The sequence below is a fragment of the Camelus ferus genome, chromosome 11 (genome assembly GCF_009834535.1).
Source record: "Camelus ferus isolate YT-003-E chromosome 11, BCGSAC_Cfer_1.0, whole genome shotgun sequence".
NCBI classification, from domain to species: domain Eukaryota; kingdom Metazoa; phylum Chordata; class Mammalia; order Artiodactyla; family Camelidae; genus Camelus; species Camelus ferus.
This window is the reverse complement of record NC_045706.1, coordinates 28,421,658-28,445,589: the sequence shown is the minus strand read 5'-3', so window position 1 is coordinate 28,445,589 and position 23,932 is coordinate 28,421,658. Positions and strand designations below refer to the sequence as shown.

Here is a 23,932-nt window from a genome sequence, read left to right as displayed (position 1 = left end):
CCATCAGGTTGGCAATGTACAAGACTTTACGTTTCATTACAATATTAAGGACGCAAATTCAGTGATCCTGTGCTCAGGATTTAGTTAAAAGTGCAAAAATAAGACACTGTAGCCACATAGCACACCCCCTCCCCAACACACAGAGACAAATATACTAGTAAATATCATGTCAACAGTTTGTGCAAATGAATTAGAGGGAGAATAAGATCTCAGGAAAGGCTGGCGGTGGTCCCATACATTAGTGATGAAGAAGCCATGGTATGGTTTCATAGGGTTGACAAGTGACAGCAAAGTGAAGAAGAGGATTTCCAGGAGCACCCTTAAACGTACTTAAGAAGTACCCTTAGGAAGACAGCTTGGGTCTTGGAGCACTGATTGACTTAGTGGGAAAGCAGCAACATTACATTGCCTGACCATGTGGCCATAGGAATCTATGCCACTTTTCTAAGGAGACAGTCACCCAAAAGCAAAACATTTTTAAGAAGACAACTCTGGGGCCACTGAAGGAGAGAATACCTGATTCACCCTGGATCCTGCCTCAGCACTTCCTGCACCTCTGTTAACAACACAGCGCAATACGTGCTGCTCATTAAAGACCTCTAGTCAGCAAGGAAAGTTTAAATGTTAATAATAGGGGAACTGGGTATGCAATATACATAAAAATTCTCTGCACTATCATCCCAGTTTTTCTTTAAATCTAAAATTTTTACAATAAAAACTTTAAAATACAATTAAAATAAAAAGTGCTTAAGGAGTTAGACTCTTTTAAATGGAAAACCCATTTAAAATGTCTCACTCCTGAGGTTCCAGTGTTAAATTCAACCCTTCTTTGAGCAAAAGTATAGGCAGACCTCAGAGAAATTGCAGGTTCAGTTTCAAATCACCACAATAAAGCAAATATTGCAATAAAGCAAGTCACATGACTTCTTGGGTTTCCCTGTGCATATAAAAGTTATATTTACACTATACTGTAGTCTATTATCTATGTGATAGCATTATGTCTAAAAAAACTGTACATATCTTAATTAAAAACACTATTGCTAAAAAAATGCTAACCACCACCTCAGTCTTCAATCAGTTGGAACCCTTTTGCAATAGTAACATTAAAGGTACACTGACCACAGATCACCATAACAAATATAATAATAATGAAAAAGTCTGAAATATTCGAGATACCAAAATGTGACACAAAAACACAAAGTGACCAAATGCTGTCGTAAAAATGGCACCAACAGACTTGCTCAATGCAAGGTTGCCTCAAACCTTCAATTCGTAAAAAACACAGTATCTGCAAAGCGCAATAGAGCCAAATGCAATAAACGAGGTATGCCTGTACTTGAGAAGGAAGTGGTTAGTACTAACCCAGACTAGTTAATATCACAACCTACTTGGTCACCAACTCGTGGTGTGACTTCAGACCAAGATACTCTATCTAAGCAAATTTTGCCTCAATATAAGTGAGGACAACAAAATCTATCACCTTCCTGAATTTTGCTCTGCTACTGAAACTGAAAGCTGGGGAAATTGTAAAAAAAAAAAAAAAAAAAAAAATCCAAAGTGGAAGTTAAAGTCCTTCCACAATGTGCTGGTTAATAAACACAGGACTAAACGCTTTGTCAGGGACTCACTCTTGCCTGTGGGAACACTATTTCTTCAAGGAGAATTCCCTTCCTTTAACCATAAGTCACTTCTTCACATGTGCCAAATCAATCCTCCCATTTTTGTTTAGTTTGCTTATTTAGAGAGATGAAATACATGAATCAACGAGGAGTTCATAAATCCTAGACAGAAATAAGGAAGAGTCTTTGTCCTGTTGGAGCTCAAAGACCAGGTTTGGCTATAGAAGGAGAAAGGAAGAGTTAACAGTAGAGGCAGGGGCTGGCTGGTGGCAACAGGGAGTGATGGTGATGGTAAGAAACATGGTGACCAAAAGAAAGGCTCCTTTGAAAGATTCAGAGACCACCTGAGAAGAGAACAGAGAAGTGCTTGGGAGCTTCTCAAACTACCCAGTCCAGACCATTTCTTTAGTCTGTAAGTGACTCTGGCACCCCACTCATCTGTCCTGGAGCCCTGAGTTGAATCTGAACACCATATTGAAGAGGCATGTAAGATACAGAAGGTGATCAGGAGAGGGAGAGATCTGGAAACCATTCATGTGAGGCACTTCCAGACTGTAAAGGTTTCAAGTTTAGAGACTTGGCAGGAATAATGAGAGACTTCAAGGATCAGATGGAAGTTAAGATGACAAAAAATTAAAGTTCCCTTCAAGCCCTTCTGTACTGTAAGTCCAGGGGATGGTAGAAGGATTTAGAGATAAGAGAAGCCTTGGCAAAAGGGAGCAGAAAAAGGTATGAGAGCTTTCTTCAAACACCTGGAGGCTGATACATGGAGGAAAGGATTCTAGTTTTCACTCAACCAGGCTTGGGCACTTGGGAAAGTCATTTATGGCTTCTCCCTCCTCTCTCTCATATATAAATACAAGAGATACCCTCAGGAGCCCAGAGAACATTCCAGGATAGGCTGATTGCATCTCATTTTATCTTGCTTCCCAAGTTCTTCCAAAAACAGGGAGCCAAGATTCTCCTTGATTTCAACAAGCAAATGTGCCTTTCAAAAAATAAAAGACTAATGCTTACCCTTTAGTGGAAGGGAATTTAAGAAGATCTCACAATTTGGCCATAAGAAGGAAGTACTGATGTGTGCGACAGTCTGGATGAACCTTGAAAACATTGTGCTATGTGAGAGAAGTCAGTCATAAAAGACTACATAGTATGTGATCCCATTTATATAAAAAAGTCCAGAGTAGGAAAACCTATAGAAACAGAAAGTAAAACTCAGGGCTAGGGAGAAGGTGGGAACAAGGTGTTGATGACTAAACGTATGGAGTTTTCTTTGTGAGGTGATGAAAATGTTCTAAAATTAACTGTGGTGATGGCTGCACATATCTGTGAAGACACCAAAAACCATTGACTTGTATGTACATTTTAATGGGCAAATTGTATGGTATGTGAAATATACCTCAGTAAAGCTACTTATAGGAAGATGAAGGAGGAGGGAGAGGAGGAGGAGGGAGAGGAGGAGGGGGGAGGCAGAGGCAAAGGAAAACGGAAAAGAAGAGGAAGGCCACATGGAAGATTGACCCAGATGACTCCAGAGCCTACAGCATTTTGGCAAGAGACACTCTAATCGTTCTCACCACTGTGACCTGCCACCATGGGACCTGGTACTTCTGGACCTCAGGGAACCCCAGGGACCCCAGAGGCCTAACTCCCACTTGCAGCACCTGGAGTGGTGTCTCACCGCAGAGGATGCTGATAGCAAAAAGGTTTGAAGCTCTAACTATTACAGACGTCTGCGGAAGCCACGACACTGCCCGTAAATAGCCACAGGTTTGGCCACTGGGCTTGAGTCCCCATCTGAACAGGAGCACACCGTTCTATCCCCTTTGGCCACACCCAGGGGAGCCATGCACACAGGACATCGGACAAGGGTGGTTTTCTCTGCCTCCTCTGTCCAAAGTTTGCTGTTTCCTGGACTTAACAGCCCAGAGCCTATTCCCAGCAATGGAAGGAGGTGGGAGCTTCACTGCCCTTATCTCCCACTTCTCCCCAATCACCCACCTACTCTGGCCACTCTGGCCTGCTCCCTGCTCACATACACCCATTTATTTTTCCTCTGCCTAGAGCACTCTTCCCCGACATGCCGTCTTCCCCACGCTCCTTCAGGTCTTTGCTCAAATGTCCCTTTCTCCATGAGGCCTACCCTGGCTGCCTTCTTTAAAATTATAACCCCAACCCCTTTTACCCATGGCATTTACTGTATCATGTACTTTCCTCGTGAAAGGTATTGCCTGCTCCACAAGCTCCATAGAGTCACGGCTTACGTCTGTTTTCTTTCCTGAACATACACCTGACACCTAGAACAGTGCCTGCAATAAACACTGGCCGAATGAATTGAGTCCCTCTAGATAACTCCTGGTCCCTCTAGATAACTCTGCACTGGCTTTCGAATGGAATGTGTGGACTGTGAACTTACTATTACCTTATTCACAGTACAGCTTCCTCTAACCTCCAGAGCCCAGCTAGAGAGCCAGGAGGCTAAGGTTAGCTACATTCCCACTCCCTTTAAATAATGAGCCTGTATCACCAAATTAACAGAACTGTTGGCCTTTTCTTCCAAAGCACCATTAGAAGGCTACACCTCAGGGGGTCTGGGGAGGGCTAGCTCTTCATTCTAGCATCTGCCTGCATTCTCTCCAAGAACAGCACCTTCTCCCAGCCAACTAGATCTTGCTTTTCAAGAGGCTTTTACATCCTGTTTTCACATGTTATCTCTATGAAACATATAAGATCGACTGGGAAAGTACAAGTAAACCTATTTGTAAACATGGTAACTCTCATCTTCTAGTCTGGTAATTCCCTGTTTACTTATTGCTTGCCTCACAGACTATAAACTCCTTGAGAGCTGAGACTAGGTGTGCCCTGGTCACCACCGAGGTCATATTTAGGTGAACAATCTCCATTAAAATATATAGTTAATTCTCATTAGTTGTCTCTATTCTCATCATCATCATCGTGTTTGTCTCGGATCTCGTGAGTGAGTGAGTGAGTGACTTGCCAAGTGTATACGCCCATGAACCAGAAGAGAATGCAAAGCTAATTAGAAAAGAATCTTGGCTCTTTAGATGGCACACCCAGTCGCCTCCAGCTCTCACCGATCCCTAAAGTTCTGCAAAGAACATAGGAAAAGTAAAGCTAAAGGAATGGTTTTCCTAGAGTCCCTCGAAAATTCTAGACGAAAAACAAAGCGCAGGAGGGTAGAGGAAGCGGGTTTAGGAAGGTGGCCCACGGGCCCATCCTCAACCTCGGACCGTCTGAGCGCCCCCTATCGGCCAGATGGGGCTCGAAGAGGAGCGATTCACCCGCGGAGACAAGTCGGCTCTCCACCTTCGTTAAACTTGACTCGGTTCACAGAGTTAGTAGAACAGGGAGAACGACCCTCAGAAGCTCCAAGGGCCAGTGCTGGAAGGAGAAAAGGAGACTCAGAAGACGGAGGACAGGGAGGGCCAGGCAGGAGCTAAAGAGAATCGCGCAAAAGGCTGGGAAGGGGAACTTGGGAAAGTTGAGTGAAAAGTTTGCGACAAGGAATAGAGAAAAGAACAGAAAGAACACAGATCCCTGGCCGAGGAAGCATCCGGAATTGAGAGAGGGACAGTGCTCGGCGGGCGAGAGGGCGCGCGGAGGGGAGGCGGAGGAGAGGGACCGGCCCCGGCTTACGCACCTGAGGCTGCCATGCCGCCGGCCGCAGTCCTCCGTGCCCGGCTGGGTGTGCTGGGCCCGGGGCCGGAGCCGCCCGGCCGCGACCCTGGGCGCGGGGCGGGAGGGACGCCGGCTCCGCGCTGCACCAGCCGCCGCTCTGGCGCTTCCTCTCGACGGGCAGCGAGGACTCGCCGCGAGGGCGTGTCCACAGGGCCCGCCCCGCCGGCAGGGTTCGGCCCGTGGCACCTGCACCGAAGTCGTTGGGGAGGGGAAGTGAGAACCCCCGGGCCGGCCGCCGGTCAGCTCCCCGCGTGGCCCCGCGACCCCAACCCTCTACATCGCTCACTCGGTGTAGAAAGGAGGCAGGGGGCTTCGCGCCGCCTGCGCCACACTCTCCGTGAAACCAACAGGATGGGCCACCGAAAGACAGCCCGAGGTGGAGGGGGTGTTGAGAGGGAAAGGATGAGCTGTCCGGCCTCTGTGACCTGGGGCGGAGGCTGAATAGGAGTGCAGCTGGCCAAGCCATTTCTCCCATTCCCTTGGGCTTTCTCCCTGAGCTGCTGCCCCAGCAGGAAGGGGAGTGGGCAGAAGGGGAAGAGGCACCTTCCCTGGCACCTGGCCCTGGGTGCTTGACGTTGCCCTTGATTACCCTCCAGTGACCTTGTAATTCCTTGGACCCGGTCTTCTAACGGCACATGAAAGTTAATGATACTCTCATATGATAAGTGCATGCTATAGTTACCATTGCCTTTTATGCCTTTGCAGTAGCACCTAGCACTGTCTTCAAAGTTAGTGCTGAAGAAACAAGCCAAATACCTTGTTCAGACTCCCACAGAGGGTAAATGCTACTGGAGGTTCTATACCAGGCCTGAGTCCAGAGCTAGAGTTTTCGCTTAACCCTCGCAGTCACCTGCCAGCTTCTTGTCCTCCTCCCTTTACAGGCTCTTGTGGTGGATCTGAATAGCAGTGTGCTCTCAGTCCTCAAGGATGCAGGGGACAGGGGATGGGTCCACAGAGCAGAGATTGTGGAAAGACAGGGTTCCAATTCAGGTGGAAAGAAATGAAATGGATTTAAAAGTGGAAATATCAGAGTTCAGGCTGAGAATTAGTTTTCTACAGCTGCCATAATAAATTACTACAAACTTAGTGGCCTAAAATAACACAAATTTATTATCTTACTGTTCTGTATTTCAGAAGTCCAATATGAGTTGTACTGGCTAAAATCAAGGTTTTAGCAGGGTTTGGTTCCTTTCTGAAGGTTCTAGAAGAAAATCCATGTACAGCAGAAATTAACACAACATTGCCAACTGACTTTACTTCAATTTTTAAAAATCCATTTCATTGCCTTTTTCAGCTTCTAGAGAAAACTCCACACATTCCTTGGCTCATGGTTCTCCTTTTCCATCTCCAAAGCAAGCAACATAATATCTCTCTGACCCTGCTTCCAACATCACATCGTTCTCTGACTCTCTCCTCTGCCTCCCTCTTCCACTTTTAAAGGCACTAGTGATTACATCCATCCACACAGATAATCCAGGAAAATCTCCCTATTTTAAGGTCAACTGACTTAGCAGTCTTAATACCATCTAAAACCTTAAATCTCCTTTGTAGTGTAACAACGTATTCGTAGGTTCTAAAGATTAAGGCATGGACATCTTAGGCTGGAGGGAAGCATTATTCTGCCTACCACAGGCCTGGAATTCTGAAAGAGAAGATAAGCTTGCTACCTGCTATACCTTATACCTGTTCTGCATGCTCAGGACTTCTCTGGCCTCCAGACCAAGCTAGCCATACCTTGAACACACCCCCTTGCTCCCCATCATTACTTATTTTAATTTGTGTCTCCACCAGTCAACTATAAGCCCCTCCAAGGCAGTATCCATATGTGTCTTTTTCACCTTGGGACTTCCAGCAGTTGGAGCCAACTTCAGCACAGAGAATAGGCTCAGAAAGTACTTGATTGAGTGAATGAATGAATATGACCAGGAAACCCTTACCTTTGTGACAGAAGGATAGAAGGGACTTTTCAGGCACTGAAAATCTTGGAACCCTAAACTTGGAGGACAGGAATATAAGGTGTCAAAAATAGGCTATACATAATAAAAGCATCAGAGCAAGGAAAATGGTGAGCTGAAGGTTCGAAGCATTGAGTTTGAGGTGCTCATGGGTTGTCCTAGGGGCTCTGTCATTGCAGAAGAGAGAGATGGCGGTTTAGGACCTGGCTGGGATATCACCTTTGAGTTGAAACTGCATGAGTGGATGAGGGAGAGGGAAAAGAGAGCAAATGCCTCTCTTCAAGGGCAGAACCAAAGGGAAGGACCATGCTTAGGGACCGCAGAAAGAAGGTCTGCAAAGGAAACCAGAGTAACCCAGGAGGTGGGATGAGAGGCAGGACAGAATAGCCAGGAGGCCAAGAAAGGAGGGTTTTAAGGAGCTTGTCATTGGAGTGGATCGCTCTGAGAATGAGAGCTGATATAAAAACATTAGATCAGTATAACTTCCAGGAATCCAGCCTGGAACTGTGGATCCTGGATTGCTTAAAGATGAAGAGAGGGAGTAGATGGTGAGTAAGGCAGCTTGGAACAAGGGACAGATACATGAGCCGAAAGACAGGACCCCAAATTCTTCTCTTGGCCCTCTGGATTCTCTCCAAACCCACTGTGGGGTTTGAGGCAAGCTGTAAACTCCAAAAGTCCTCCATTTCCTCATGTGTACAATGAGTGCATTCCAGCTCAGAAAATGCTAGGGCTCGGATGGATACCTTGTTTGGAAAAACTTGTTTGAGCATTGGTCTTCCAGACTCTACCCTCTCCTGTACCCTCCTTCAGTCTTCACAAGCCCGTGGGCCTGGCTGGTCTGATTCCTTGTCAGGATCATTTCTGGTGAGAGTGTAGTCATCCACCTGAGGTCATCTCCCCTGACCTCCCTACTAGCCAAATGAATGGTCCTCCTTCCAGCTCCAGATGTTAGGGAGTGGAGGCCCATTCCTGCTTCCTACCCAAGAGAATCTGGACAACTTTGAAGCAAAAGGAAACTTCTATATTTGTTACAACCGTCAGAGGGTGTCTACCAGTCGTGGGTAAGGTTTTGGGAGCTGGGTCAGTTGTCCAAACTCTGAACATTCCCACTGCTGCACAGCCCAGACCTCTGGCATTTGTCCAGGATGGTGACTTAGAGGCCAACATTCCCACAATCAGATGACATTACTGGTCCCTGTTGCTGGCAATTGCACCCACTTTCTTTGTAGAACTGGTGGGGGAAATGGTGTCTCTGTCTGCATCTCCATTTGATGGTTTTGGCAGAACTGGAAGGGAAGGCCTCTCTAAAGGGCCCTGCTCACCCCTGTGCACTGGCTCCCAGGGCAGACTTTTCAGTCAATCCCTCCAGCACCGACAGCCCATGGATGGGTTCTCAGCAGGATGGAGAAGCTGGACTTGGCTGCCATCCTGCAGTCTTGCTGGCTTGTTGGCTTGGCAAACAGAAAGAGCCAGAGAGATGAACATGTGTCATCTAAAGAACAGAGAAGTGAGGAGGGGGCAAGAAATCCCTGTCCCTTATGTCTTCAAGATGTTATTTCATAATCTCTCAAGCCTGGGGACCAGTGCCTTTTTCCTGGTTATCAAGACTTCACTTACTAGGACAAAAGGTGGAGGTAGAGGGGTGTGCCATAGTGGAGACTCCTAATTCATCTTAATTCTCTTAACTGTCCTATGAGGGAGGTGCTAATAGCATACCCATTTTCCAGGTAAGAAAGTTAAATAACTTTTGCCTAAAGGCACACAGCTAGTAAACTACAGAGCTGAGTTTCGAACCCAAATAGCCTTGCTCCAGAGTGTGCTTCTGCCCACTGGGTTATGTGGTAAATGCTTGAAGCTGACCCTGCTGTGATCTGAAGAGACATACACTTCACCACTGGCCTGTGTTGACATCACCTCCCATTGCAGGTGGACAGAGTAATAGCCTTCTGTCACCTGTAAGTTCTGCCTGCTCTGCCAGCAGTACCTTATGTTCACGAGCATGAATATCAGGAAAGGGGTCTCCCTTGGAGCTCCCCTAGCATCCCCTACCTCCCTGCCTGCCTCCCTGTCAGTGTCCTGTAAGACCATCAGACCCTTGAGGGCAGGCTGTTGTCTCTTTCACCACTGCATCTACAGTGCCTAGCACAGGGTCCAGCACACAGTAAGTGCTCAACAAGCATTAGTTGTTTTTAAATCATTAAGTCCAACTTGCTCATTTTACAGATAAAGACACTGATACACAGGTTATGTGACCTGCCCAAGGTCCTACAACCTTCCTCAGAGGGGCTTGTGCTTTGTTTTGTTCAGGAGTTCCAGGAGACTCCATACATTCATATAGGCAGGGGGGAGTGCGTGAAGACTGACAATATGAAACAGGCCAGTGGGCCACCACAGGCAGAGGCAGGGAAAAGGAATTCCAGGGCACCAGTTACCTGGTTTTGTCTTGTAAACACCCTGGATTTGTAAAGACTGTTGCCCTTTCTACCTGCTGGATAGAGTGTCAACCCAACACAGTGGGACATCATATTAAAACCCAGTCTGAGGACACTTGTAGCTTTGCAGATAAAGCCTAGAACCTAGCCTTCCTCCAAGAGGTAGGCCTCCTTCCCTCCCTATCAAAATGGCCACGCCCCAAGAGGGCTCTGCCACTTGTCTCCTTGGGCCATTCTGAGCAATGGCAGTGCCCATTTCTAGGCTGGACCTCAGGTTCAGAGAAACAAAATGTTGTTGGGCATCTGCTCTGTGGCCAGCTCTGCTCAGAGTGCTGGCACTTACTCCCTTTCATGAATCTTTACTTCAAAACTGTAAGGTAGATATATTACTATCATCCCATTTTACAGGGGAAGAAACTAAGTCTGCAGTAAAGTAATTTGCCTGATCCAGGGTCACTTATTTGGTAAGAAGCAAAGCTAGATTTTGAATTAAAGTCTATTTGCTACACAAGCGCTGAGTCCCTTGTCATGCATTATGATTCAGAAGCCACACCAGCTATGTTGCATGCTAGTTTCATCATCCTCAAACCAAAAGTAACCTTATTAACAGGAAAAAGTAGAGCTTGCTGGTTGCACACCCAGTATCTGTTGTCCTAATATTTCTTAGTAAGAGAATCACAATTTTATTTAGAAGCAGCAATGTACACCAATAAAAGACTCCATTTCTGAGCTTCAGTTGCAACTTAGAGGAGGCTGACAATAATTGGAAGTCCTTAACTGGGACATCCAAAAAGTTCTCTATAGTGTGCTTAACTCTGCTGCCAGATACCCCTTTTTCTTTCTCTCTCTCTCTCTTTTAATGCCTGCTTCGAATGTGAGTGGATGACTGGAGATCCAATAGCCCTCTTAGATTTTGAGGTGACCGTGTGAATGGAAGCCACACACTAAGAATATTAAAGCTCAAAGGTGGGCAGAATCTGGTTTCCTACTGACCATGGAGCTACCCTACAAACTCCAGGCTTCTCACCTTTGAATTCTTTTACGTGAAAGAGAAATAAACACATCTCTGTCTTGCTTCAACCATGATTATTTGCATGTTCTGCTATATGTAACCAATCCTAATTCTTCACTGATATGGGAATGGAAGCTAACATTTATTGAGTATCAAGTATAATTCATGAACTTTCTTTTGCTACATCAGTTAAGCCTCACAGTAATTTTGAATCATAGGTATTATCTCCACTTCAAAGATGAAGAAATTAAGATTCAGAGAGGGTTTTCCCAGGGTCATTCAGTAGGTAGTCGAACTGGGATTCAAACCCAACCCAGTCTAAGCCCAGAGTCCATGGTCTTTCCATAGCACAGTGACATATCGGATGATTTGAGAGAGTAAATTAAAACTACTTCCTGAGGACACATGGGTGCTCTCGAGCGCGGGTTCCCTTGAGTCCTGGGCACTTCAAGTCTCACGCAGATGGTGCCTTCATTCGTGCATGAAAGCATATCTTGCACGTTTTCTACTTCTTCCTTCTGAGGTGCTGAAGCAGAAAGTTTAGGCAGCTGTGATAAAAAGTTTAGGACTTGGCCTCATACACTCTTAGAATGCTAAAGTTGAAAAGACCCTAAGAGGTCATTATTAGGCATATATGGAAACTAAGGCCAAGAAAGGGAAAGTGGCCTTTCTAATGTCATACATTGAATTGGAGGCAGAACCAAGATTAGAATCCTAGTCTTAATTCCTGGCCTCATGTTTTTTCACTATATCTGACCACTTTTTTTTTTTTCCTTAGTAGTAAAAGAGAGCAACTATGGAAAATTCTTTCCTTAATTTGATGCTTCAACTTTGTAGTTCTTTCCCCATAAACCTACCATGAGCTCCTAGAAGTTAAACCAACTTTGAATGCCTGGAATAAGCCCCACTTGGTCATGATACATCATCTTTTTTATGTTTCCAATTTACTAATATTTTGTTAAGGATTTTTACATCTGTGTTCGTGGGAGATATTGGTCTATAATTTTCTTTTCTATAATGTCTTTTTTTGGTTTTTGGTATCAGGGTTCATCTGGTCTTGTAAAACAAGTTTGGAAGTACTCCTTTCTCCTCTGTTTCCTAACAGAGAACAATTGGTCTTATTACTTTCTTAAATGTCTAATAGAATTAACCATTAAAACTATCCAGGTCTAAATTTTTCTTTGTGATACTTTGCAAGTCAGTTCAATTTCCTCAATAGACATAGGACTATTTAGGTTTTATATTTCATCTTGTACTGGTAGTGGTAAGTGGTATTTTTCAAGGAATTTGTCCATTTAATCTAAGTTTTAAAAATTTATTGATATGAAGTCAGTCATAACACTTCCTTATCATCCTTTTAATGTCTGCAGGAGTTGTAATGATAGCCCCTCTTTTATTTCTGATATTGGTCATGTGTCTTGTCTTTCTCTCTCTCTCTCAACCTCTCTCTCAATCTTGCTCTCTCCAGCATCAGTCGAGATAAGTATTTATCAATTTTATTGATCTTACCAAAGAACCAGCTGTTGGTTTTGTTACTTTTTCTAATGTTTGTTTTTCATTTCATTTGTTTGGGCTGTTTATTATTCCCTTCCTCCTGTTTACTTTGAATTCACTTTGCTCTTAGCTAGCTTCCTAAGGTTGAATATTTGGCCATTGTTTTTATTCCATTTATCTTTCGTAATATAAACATTTAAAGCTATAAATTTCCCCAATTCAATGCTTTAGCTGCATCTGCCAAATTTTTATATGTTCTATTTTCATTATAATTTAGTTTAAAATATTTCCTAATGTCCCCTGTAATTTCTTCTTTGAGCCACGGGTAATTTAAAAGTGAGTTATTATCTAAATATTTGAGTTTTTAAAAGATATCATACTGTTGTTGATTTCTAATTTAGTTGCATTATAGTCAGAAAGCAGATACTGTATGATTTAAACTTTTTAAATTTATTGAGGTCTGTTTTGTGGCCCAAGTTTATGATCTATCTTGGCGAATGTATAATATGCATTTGAAAAAAATATGTATTCTGCAGTTGTTGGGTAATTGTCAATTAGCTGAAGATGACTGATAGTATAATTCTGATTTTTCAGTGTCTTTACTATTATTTTGTCTAGTCCTATCAATTGCTAAGAGTTGCATGGTCAAGCCTCCAAATGTGGTTGTGGAATTTTCTAATTTTCCTTTCAATTCTGTCAAATTTGCTTTAATGTTTTGTAATTTTATTAGGCGTATACACATTTGGATTGTTATGTCTTTCTGATTAATTGATCCTCTCATCTGGTAAATACTCTGCAAATACTTTTCTTTATTTATGGTAGTTCTCTTTGTCTTGACATCTGCTTTATCTGATGCCAACAGAGCCATTTTATCATTCTTTTGCTTACTGTTTCACGGCATAATTTTCCATCCATTTACTTTTGCCCTATCTGCGTCTTGATACTTCACTTCTATCTCTAAAGTTGACAGCCCAGAGTTAGAGCTTTCATTTTTGCCAATTCTGACAATCTCTACCTTTCGATTGAAGTTGTCTATTTACATTTAATATAATTATTAATATGGACAGTTTAGGTCTAACATTTTACTATTTATTTTCTGTTTGTCCCTTTTGTATTTTGCTCTTCTGTTCCTCTTTTCCTGACTACTTGCATTTATTGGCTACATTTAAGAATTCCATTTTATTTATTGGTTATTTAGCCATATATATTTTAGTTAAACTTTAGAGGCTTTTTTGGGGGTTAAAAGATACTGTGGGTTCTAAATTTTTTACAGTCTACTTAGAGTTAATATTTTACTGCTTCTCATAAAATGTAAGAAATTTGCCACTATTTAGAACCATTTACTATTCCCTTAGCCCCTTACTTTATGCTATGTCATATAGATAACTTCTACATGTTTACAATATACACAAGACAAATGTCATCAAACATATTCTTAATACATATTATTTTAAAGAAACTGGTCTTCTATACTTACATATATTTTTATTTTTGGTGTTTTTTTTTTTTTCCTTCCTGTAGACAGTTCTAATCTGGTATCATTTCCTTTCAACTTGATGAACTTCCTTTAGTGTCTCTTGCAGTGCATGTTGGCTAGCAATGAAATCCCTAAGTTTTTGTTTAACTGAAAATATCTTTTATTTAACTTTTATGCTTATAGGGTGTTTTAACTGGATATAGAAATTTTGGTTAAGTTGACATTCTTTTCCTTACAGAACTTTAATGATATTCCACTGATTCTGGTCTCCCTTTTTTGATGGTCAATAGACATTCAAATCATTGTTCTTGTATATGTAATATATCACCTTTCTTTGATTGCTTTCAATATTTTCTCTTTATCTTTGGTTTTCAGCAGCTTGACTAAAATAAGCTCAGGTGTGATTTTCTTTGTATTTATTCTGCTTGAGGTCAACTAAGCTTCCTGAGTCTGTAATTTTATGTCTCTCACCAACTGGAGAAAGTACAGCCATTATTTCTTTAAATTTTTTTTTCTGCGTAATTCTATTTTTCCTCTCTTCTGGAATTCCATTAACACATGTGTTAGGCTTGTTTGTACTATCCTACAGATACTTAAGTTTCTGTTCCTTTTTTTAGTCTTTTTTCTCTCTGTTCTGCAGATTGGATAATTCCTATTGCTCTATATAGTCAAGTTCATTGACTCTACTGTCATCTCCAAAATGCTTTTAAGCCCAACCAATAAATTTTTCAGTTCTAGAATTTTCATTTGGTTCTTTATTAAAATTTTCATATCTCTGCTGATAGTTTCTCTTTTTTCATTCACTTTGTGCCTTTCTTCACATCCTTGAATATAATTATAGTCAATTTTAAAACTCTTCTCTGCTAATTCCAACATAGTATATCTTGGGGTCAGTCTTCACTGATTGTCTTTTCTCTTGATGTGGGTCCCATTTTCCTATTTCTTCATGCATCTAGTAATACTGAATTGTGACATTGTAAATGATACTTGTAGAGACTCTGAGTTCTACTCTGCCTCTGAAAAGTGTTTTTCTAAAGCAGGCAGTTATTTTGGCTGGGCTCAATATGCCAAGTCTGTCTTCTCCACTGTGGTGGGCAATAGCAGAACTCTCTGTCCAGTTCTTTTGGCCTTAGCTGGGCTGCACAGAGTCTGCCATACATAGGTATAGTTCAAGAGTTAGCGGACCATATCACCCTTCCCGAAATACTCAAGACTTCTAGGTAACTGAGAGAAATCATACCATGAATAGAGGGTGACTGAGCAATGCACCCAAATTTTGTGTTTTCTGAATCAGTACAACTTTTTCTGAAGTTTCCAATTTTTCAATTTTGCTAAGTAAGGATATTAAAAAAAAATCCATCAATATTATCATCATCATTTCACGAGAAAGGAAGGAGATTTTAACACCAAAAAAGTAGAAACAGTATGATTTCAGAAAAAATAAATATTGTAAACTGAATATATGTGGGGTTATTAAAACTCACCACATTATTTTTCTCCTTTCTGTATGACTTGGTGAAAACTCCATTCCAGATGAGTCCCCAACCTAAGAAGAGAAGTTAAGAATTTTTTTGAAAAGAGCACAAAGGATATCAATGTTTGCCAAAATCATTGTTTTAAAGTAGCTTTCAAAATTGAACAATCAGTACAGTGTTTCCCAACGTCAATCATGTAAAAACACCATCACAAATATTGTCATAGCTGCATTTACCTGTGTTATTTACTTAATGCTTTATTTGCGTCATTTGCTTACTTAAGTTTATTTTAAAATGAAAGCCTTCTATGAGTACCATAAATGAAAAACCAGTATCCCTTGCCATAAAATCAAGAAAACACAAATGCTGGGCGTCCCTTAGCCTATAGCCAACTCTCTGTTGAAAAGGGAGATTAGCAGACATTAGGGGTTCAAGTCACCCCAGTCAGAGAATGAAACTTTCTATTTGACTTAACTTCAAAGACAGAAAGAGAACTGAAGGTAATACTTTTCTCATTAGGTAACAAAATGTCATTTAATGCTATGTCCCTATACTAACTAAAATCATCTTTGTACCAACTAATATTGTCTTTGTAGATAATCCATAGAATCTGGGGTATCATCACATAGTAATTAAGAGAATTGATTAATTTGTTTTTAAGTCAGCAGAGGTTTGGACAGTTTGGAGCTCCTCTCTCTTGCTCTCTCCTTTCAGAGATAATCCTCACCCCTTTCCAGCTGCTGTGTTCTTTGTCTTCAAGACAGCTAGACTGTGTATGAGCTACCTGAATCTTAGCTGCCTCATAGGGCACAGACTAGGGCCAGCCCTCTAGCAAAAAGCCATAAAACTGAGATACACAAAGCTGTTCCCTTCTAAATGTTGGCTCCCCTCAGTGTCTACCTACTTCTTGTTATTCTCTAAGAGCATTTAGGTTATTTGTTGTTTCTGGGTTTTTTTGTCCAGAGTTTATCTTGCTACCTGTGGGAAGGTTGCTCCAATACAATCTAAAATCACTAGCATCTTGATCCCAATAAAGAGACAGATCAGCAGGATAGTTGTCTGAAGTGTCACTCTGTAAGGAATGCTAAAACATCACAGGAATAAATCAGAAATATGATGCCAATTAACTCAAGTTTCCACGGGTTACTCCTTACATAATAGATGAAATGCATATTGTTTCTTCTGTTGCTTAAGTAAACATGGTCTTCAAGTAAACATTTAAGAACTAAAATGTCCATTGACTCAGACATGCCTCTAGGTCGAAATACATATGTAACTCATTCTTTTAAAAGTTGCCTCATACTCAATGGTACCATCACATATCACGCTCCTCTACCGATGGGAATTTATGTTAAGTTTTTCCTTTTCTTCAGGTAAGGTGCATCTTTTTGCCTCTACAAAGCCAGGCTACAATAAATTTCCTTGAACATATTTCTTTATGTACTGGTGTTATTCTTTCCATAGGATAGATTACAAAAAGTAGGATGGCTGGAATGAGGGGTATATGCATTTAAGAATATATATTGTCATAATACTTTCCAGAGATGCTGTAGAAATTAGCATCCCACACCCATATTGATAGTCTCACCAATCTCTTTTATTTTTGCCAATATAATGGATCAAAATGCTATACTTTTTATTATATTTTACATAATTGTAATTTACATTACCTTAAACACCACTGAGGTTGAGAATCTTTTCATATCATTGATGATTTATACTTTTTTTTCTGGAAGTGCTTGTTGAATGTTTTGTCAAATTTTAATTGGATTGTCTTCTTTCAATTGGGTTGTAGGAGCTAAAGTACACTAGCAACATTTGTCCTTCGCCATCTATATTTTAAGTATTTAGTCTATCATTTGTCTTAGTTTTGTTTACAGTTTCTTTTACTATACAAAAATACGTTCGTTTTTCAGAGGCAATATATGACTGTTACTTTCAGATGATGACCCTTAGGGTTTCTGGATTTTATCTTTTCCTTCAGGAGGTCTTCTTTACTTTATGATCTTATAAATAATTCCTTACATTTGTATTTAATATTTTTCATATTTAGACTTTTAATCCATCTGGATTTTATTTTCGCATATGATGTGGGGTAGAAGTGTAATGTTTTCTTCCAGATGGAGAGTCAGTTTTGCCAGCAACAAGGGAAGTAAACCACCCTTCCCCCCTAAAAGAAATGCCATCTTTATATTAAGTCCTTACTGGAATTTGTTTCTGGACTCTGTATTAGGCTCCACCTGTATTATTTATTCCTATGCTATTGAAATGGTTTTATTATAATAGCTTTACAGTGTTTTATTGTCTTGTATATAAGGTAGGAATTATGTTTAGCTAGTAACGTAGATACAAATAACAGAAGCTTAAACAAGAAATAAGTTTCTTTCTTTCATGTAAAAGAAGCCTGGTATCGTAGGCTAGGTATCACATGGTAGCATCACATTCATCAAGAAGCCAGGCTCCTTCTTATTATTCTGCTCAGCCATCCTTAGCCATGGTTTGACCCTCAGGATCTCCTCATACTCCAAGATGGCTGCTGACACTCCAGTCATATATCCCTTATTCCAGTCAGGAAGCAAGCAGAGTAGGGAAGGACAAAAAAGCACATGCTAGCTGTCCTACCTCCATTTTAGGAGTTTTTGAAAGTCCCACCTAACAAGTTTATTTACACCCCTATCTAACAGGAAGCATAGAAATGAAGTCTTTTTGTAGCTGGGTATCAAATGTGAACCTAGTTGGTCTCAGCCCTCCCTCCTCCCACAGTCTTAAAATTTTTATTATTATTCTCAGGTATTTGTGTTTTTTAGTTAATAGAACTATATTTTTTAGAACTGTTTTAGATTTACAGAAAAATTGGGGAGATGGTAAGGAAAGTTTGTGTAGACCCTCTTCCCATATACCCTCCCACCACACACACACACACACACACACACACAGTACCCCCTATTATTAACATCTTACATTAATATGGTACATTTGTTATAATAAATGAATCAATAGTGACAACATTACTGTTAACTAAAGTCCATAGTTTACATTAAGGTTCTCTGTGTTGTACATTTCTATGAGTTTTGGTAAATGCATAATGACATATGTCCACCATTACACTATCACACAGAATCATTTCACCACACTAAAAATCCACTATGCTCCGTTATTCATCCCTTCCTCAAAATCCCTGAATTTCTGACAATAATTTATCTTTTTACAGCCTCTATAGTTTGCCTTTTCCTAAATGGCATGCAGTATGTAGATTTTTCACACTGGCTTCCTTAACTTAGCAATATGCATGCAACTTTCCATCATTTCTTTTTATCTCCAAATAATATTACATTGTATTATATGGATATACCACAGTTTGTTTATTCATTCACATATTAAAGGACATCTTGGTTGCTTCCAGTCTTTAGCAAATATGGTTAAAGCTACTACAAGCGTTTGTGTGCAGGTTTCTATGTGGACATAATCTCAGCACAACTGGGTAAATACCTAGGAGCACAATTGCTGGATTGTATGGCAAAATTGTGTTCAGCTTTGTGAGAAACTGCCAAACTGTCTTCCAAAGTGGCTGTACCGTTTTGCATTCCTATGGGCGATGAATGAGAGTTTCTGTTGCCTTGCATCCTCTCTGTCATTTGGTATTGTCAGTGTTTTAGATTCTAGCCATTCTTATGGTTTTGTGACAGTGCTTCATTGTTTTAATTTGCAGTTCCCTAATGACATGATGTTGAATACCTCTTCATATGCTTATTTGCCATCTGTATATCTTCTTTGGTGAAGTGTCTGTTCGAATCTTTTGCCCATTTTTTCGATCAGGTTGTCTGTTTTTTTATTGCTGAGTTTTAAGAGTCTTTTTGTATTTTATATTTTGTATATAAATCTTTTATCAGATATGTGTTTTACAAATATTTTCTCCTAATCTGTGCCTTATCTTTTTATTCTCTGAACAGTGTCTTTTGCAGAACAGAAGTTTTTTATTTTAATAAAGCCTATCTTACCCATTTTTTCTTTCATGTATTGTCTTTTGGTGTTTTATCTAAAAAGTAATAGCTAGGAAAAAATTTTTAAATAAAATAAAAAATAAAAAGTAATAGCCAATTCTATAGTGACCTAGATTTTCTTCTATATCATTGTCTAGAAATTTTACAGTTTTTGTGTTTACAGTTAGATCTATGATCCATTTTGAATTCATTTCTGTGAAATGCATAAGATTTGTGTCCAAATTCATTTTTTTTTGCATACGGATGTCAAATTTTTCAGCACCATTTGTTGAAAAGACTATCCTTTCTCCATTGAAGTGCCTTTTCCCCTTTGTCAGAGATCAAGTAACTATATTTGTGTGGATCTAAATGTGGACTCTCTGTTCTGTTCCATTGATCTGTTTGTCTGTTCTTTGTCAATATCACACTGTCTTGATTCCTGTAACATTATAATAAGTTTGAAGTCAGATAGGTCAGTCCTCCAACTTTGTTCTTTTTCAGCATTGAGTCAGCTATTCTTGGTCTTTTGCCTTTCTTATAAACTTTAAAATAAGTTTATTGATATCCACAAAAAACTTTCTGGGATTTTGATTGCAATTGAATTGAATCTCTAGATCAAGTTGGAAAGAATTGATATCTTAACAATATTGTATATTCCTATTCATGAACACGAAATATTTCTCAATTTATTTAGATCTTCTTTTATTTCTTTTATTAAAGTATTATAGTTTTCTCATACAGATTCTGTATATTTTCGTTAGATTTATATCTAAGTACTTCTTTTTTTCAGCTTAGGTAAATTATATTGTATTTTTAATTTCAAATATCAATTGTTCATCGCTGATGCATAGAAAGCAATTGACTTTTGTATATTAATCTTTTATCTTACAATCTTGCTATCACAGCTTATTAGTTCCAGGAGTTTTTGTGTCAATTCTTTGGGACTTTCTACATAGACAATTATGTCATCTGTGAGCAACAAGAGTTTTATTTATTCCTTACCAATCTATAAACTTTTTATTTCCTTTTGTTATATTTTTGTATTATCTCAGGCTTCCAGTAAAATGTTGAATAGGAGTGGTAAGAGGGGACGTTTGCTTTGTTCCTGATCATAGAGGGCAAGCATCCATTTTCTCACCATTAAGAATGATGCTAGCTGTTAAGTTTTTGTAGATGTTCTTTATTAAGTTGAGAAAATTCTCTAATTTTAGTTTGCTGAGTTTTATCATGAATGGGAATTGGATTTTGTCACATGTTGTTTCCGTATCTATTGACATGATCATATGGTTTTTCTTCTTTAGCCTGTTAATGTGTATTACATTAATTGATTTTGAATGTTGAACCAGCCTAGTATATTTGGAATAAATCCCACTGGGTTGTGATGTATAATTTTTTATACATTTTGGGTTTGACTTGCTAATATTTTGTTGAGGACTTTTGTATCTATGTTCATAGGAGATATTGGTCCATAGTTTTCTTTTCCTATAGTGTATTTATCTAGTTTTGGTATTAGGGTAATGCTGGCACCTTAGAATGAGTTAAGAAGTGTTCCCTCTGCTTCTATTTTCTGGAAGAGATTATAAAAAAAATGGGCATCATTTCTTTTTAAAGGTTTGGTAGAATTCACCAATGAACCCACCTGGACCTGGTGCTTTCTATTTTTGAAAGTTACTAATTATTGATTCAGTTTCTTTAATAGGTATAGGCTTACGCAGATTATCTATTTTTTCTTGTATGAGTTTTAGCAGTTTGCTCTCAAGGAATTAGGCCATTGCATCTAAGTTATCAAATTTGTGGACATAGAGTATTAGTATTGGTGGACATAATATTCTTTTATTATCCTTTTGATGTCTAGAAGACATTATTCCTCTTCCATTTCTGCTATTGGTTATTTGTGTCTTCTCTCTGTTTCTTCAGTTAGCCTGGCAAGAGGTTTATAATTTTTATTGATTTTTTTCAAAGAACCAGCGTTTGGTTTTATTGATTCTTCCCTATTGTTTTTCTGTCTTCAATTTCATTGATATCTGCTCTAAGTTTTATTATTTCCTTTCTTCTGCTTGCTTTAGGATTATATCCCTTTACTTTCTCTAGTTACCTAAAGTGGAAGCTTAAATTATTGATAGATTTTTCTTCTTTTCTAATATATACATACAATGCTCTAAGTTTCCCTATGAGCACTGTTTTTGCTGCATCTTCCAAATTTTGATGAGTTATATTTTCATTCTCATTAGTTCAAAATATTTTTTAACTTTATCTTGAGATTTCTTCTTTGCCCCATGTATTATTTAAAGGTGTGTTATTTAATCATCAAAAATTTTGTAATTTTCCAATTATCTTTCTATTATTGATTTCCAGCATAAGTCCATTGTGGTCTGAGAGCATATTTTATACAATTTCTGTTATTTTAAATTTGTTAAAATCATCTTTCATGGCCCAAACAGTTTTATATGAACTTTCCAATCCCTTTATCCAGTTTATTTTTTATTTTTTTAGGTGAAACAAGATTGGCAAAATGTTGATATTTGTTAGGTATGTACATATGGGAAAATTTCTACAACAAAAAACTTATTGAAAAGTACTTGAAAACCATAACAAAGTTTCTGACACACAGTAAGGGGATAAGCCATCACCATCATCACTATCATCATCAAAAAACAAGATAGTTATGGGTCTTTGTGTCACCTCCATCTTCAAATTCTTCCTCTCCAGAAACTCTGTCCCATTATCATTTAAATGTGCTTAAGTCTCCCTCCATCCCTCTCTTCCCCGCCACAGTCACAGCTCAGTCATATTTGATGCTATTGATGGATTACTTCTTGTGTGTCTCTCTCTCCCTCTGGCTTCTGGGTCACCATCTCTCCTGGTTTTCCTCCAATCTCTCTGATCTCTCATCCTGTCTCCTCTGTAGACAGTTTCCTCCTCCTGTTCTATATACACCAGTGCTTCCCCAGAGTTCCATCTCAGGCTGCATCTCTCTTAATCTATACACTGTCACAGGATGATCTCTTCCAGACAGTCCATGTTCAATTACCATCCAAATCCTACTGGTTCCAAAATCTATTTTTCTCCAGTTTTCTCTCATATGTTCCAGAGACATATCTCCAACTCCTGACTAGATAATTAAAACCCAAAGTCTGCAAAACTAAAATTCATAAACCCGTTCTGATAGTCCCTGTCTTGGTGTAGGGCACCACCACCCACTCACCATCCACCCAATAGCTTAAATCAAAATCCTGGGTCATCTTTTCCTCCTTTTCCTTCAGCAACCAGATCCATTTCCCACGTCCAATAGATATGACTTTCTTGCTGCTTTGATTGCATTTCCTTCTGCCCCATGTCCTAATTCAAACCCCCATCATCTTTTCTCTGGATCCCTGGATCAGCCTCCCTAACTGGCCTTCCTGTCTGGAGTCTTTGTCCCTCCAGTCTGTTCTCTACCAGAATGATCTTTTCAAAGCAAAATCAGCACGTCCTTTGCCTGTTTAAACCCCCTCAATGAATCTTCATAGTAAGTTTTAATCCCTTAATACCTTGTGCTGTTTTCCTTCCCCTTTTCCATCTTCTTTCTCTGATCTTCCTCTCCCCCTAAACAAACACCCTGTGCTTAATACATATTTACAGTTCCCATAAATGGGCCTTGCTTTTTCCTTTAGCCTCCACACTTCTGCACCTTTTGCTCCCTATGTTGGGACTGCCCTTCCCCCGCTCCTTCCTCAGGGCTTAGGTTAGAAAGCCTCTCCCTGGGTGACTTTTTCAGTTTAGCACCCTCCCATTTCCCCTCCCCACCCCTTGCTAATCCAGGTTTCATCGCTCTATGATGGATTCTATCATCCATCTCCCCTATGGAGTAAAGAGCTCCTGAGGGCCCAGACAGTGCCTTGTGGACCATTGTACCCCCACTACCAGGTACATCATAGATATGCAGAAAATGTTAGCCAAATAAGTGAAGAGATGCCTGAGGTCAGGAACAGAAGGACAGAAGAGGTAGAATTTGAGAAAATGACAGGAGTGTTTGCTTGCTCTTAGTCATAGGGTGGAGCTCCTAGGCAGCACAATTTCCTTTTTAACACTCTGAAATATTGATATATTATATAAATATATAGTTTATATACAACCATATTAAATAAACATGTAGGTTTAATCAGATATTTTCTTCTACTTAATTCTAGGATAAACAAGTGGTGACGGGGACCAAAAAATTATGAAAAGCTATAAGGCAAAAACTTAATATTAGGTACATTCTTTTTATGATGTGGGAAACACATGTAACATAATATTTAATGAAAAGCCTTAACTCAAAACTATATATGACATAGTGTACAACTTAGTTAAAAATGTAGGCTCCACAGTCAGATCTAGATTTGAATTCTAGCTCTTTACTTACTACCCTGTGGCCTTGGGCAAATTTCTTTACCTCTCTGTTCCTCAGTTTCTTTTATTGTTAAATAGGGATAATAAAGTTTCTGCCTCATAGAGTTATTATGAAAATTATATACTTTAATATCTGTAACGGATTTAGACCTGTGGTTAGCCCTGGTAAACATTCAAGAAAGACTAAACATTAATATTAATGTTGACTATTATTATTAATATAATACTATATAATATATATGACATTACATATTATATAATGTATTATATGATTAAATTATAATAATTAATAATAATTTACTAATTATTCATAAATATATCCAATTATATTGGTAAATATATTATTGATCAATCTACCCACAGAAAAAGAGCCTGAAAGGAAATATACTTAAATATGTGGAGGTGAGATTATAGA

General features: G+C 39.5%; 1 protein-coding gene across 1 annotated transcript in view; it reads right to left on the bottom strand.

The window, feature by feature from the left end:
- PIK3AP1 (phosphoinositide-3-kinase adaptor protein 1) overlaps positions 1-5,658 on the bottom strand; it is a 105,257-nt gene extending 99,599 nt beyond the window's left edge. The window contains 1 exon segment of the mRNA XM_006174409.3: positions 5,281-5,658. Within this exon segment, the coding sequence (XP_006174471.2) occupies positions 5,281-5,293 (13 nt within the window). The 5' untranslated portion in view covers positions 5,294-5,658.
- Between the last annotated feature and the right edge of the window lie 18,274 nt (positions 5,659-23,932).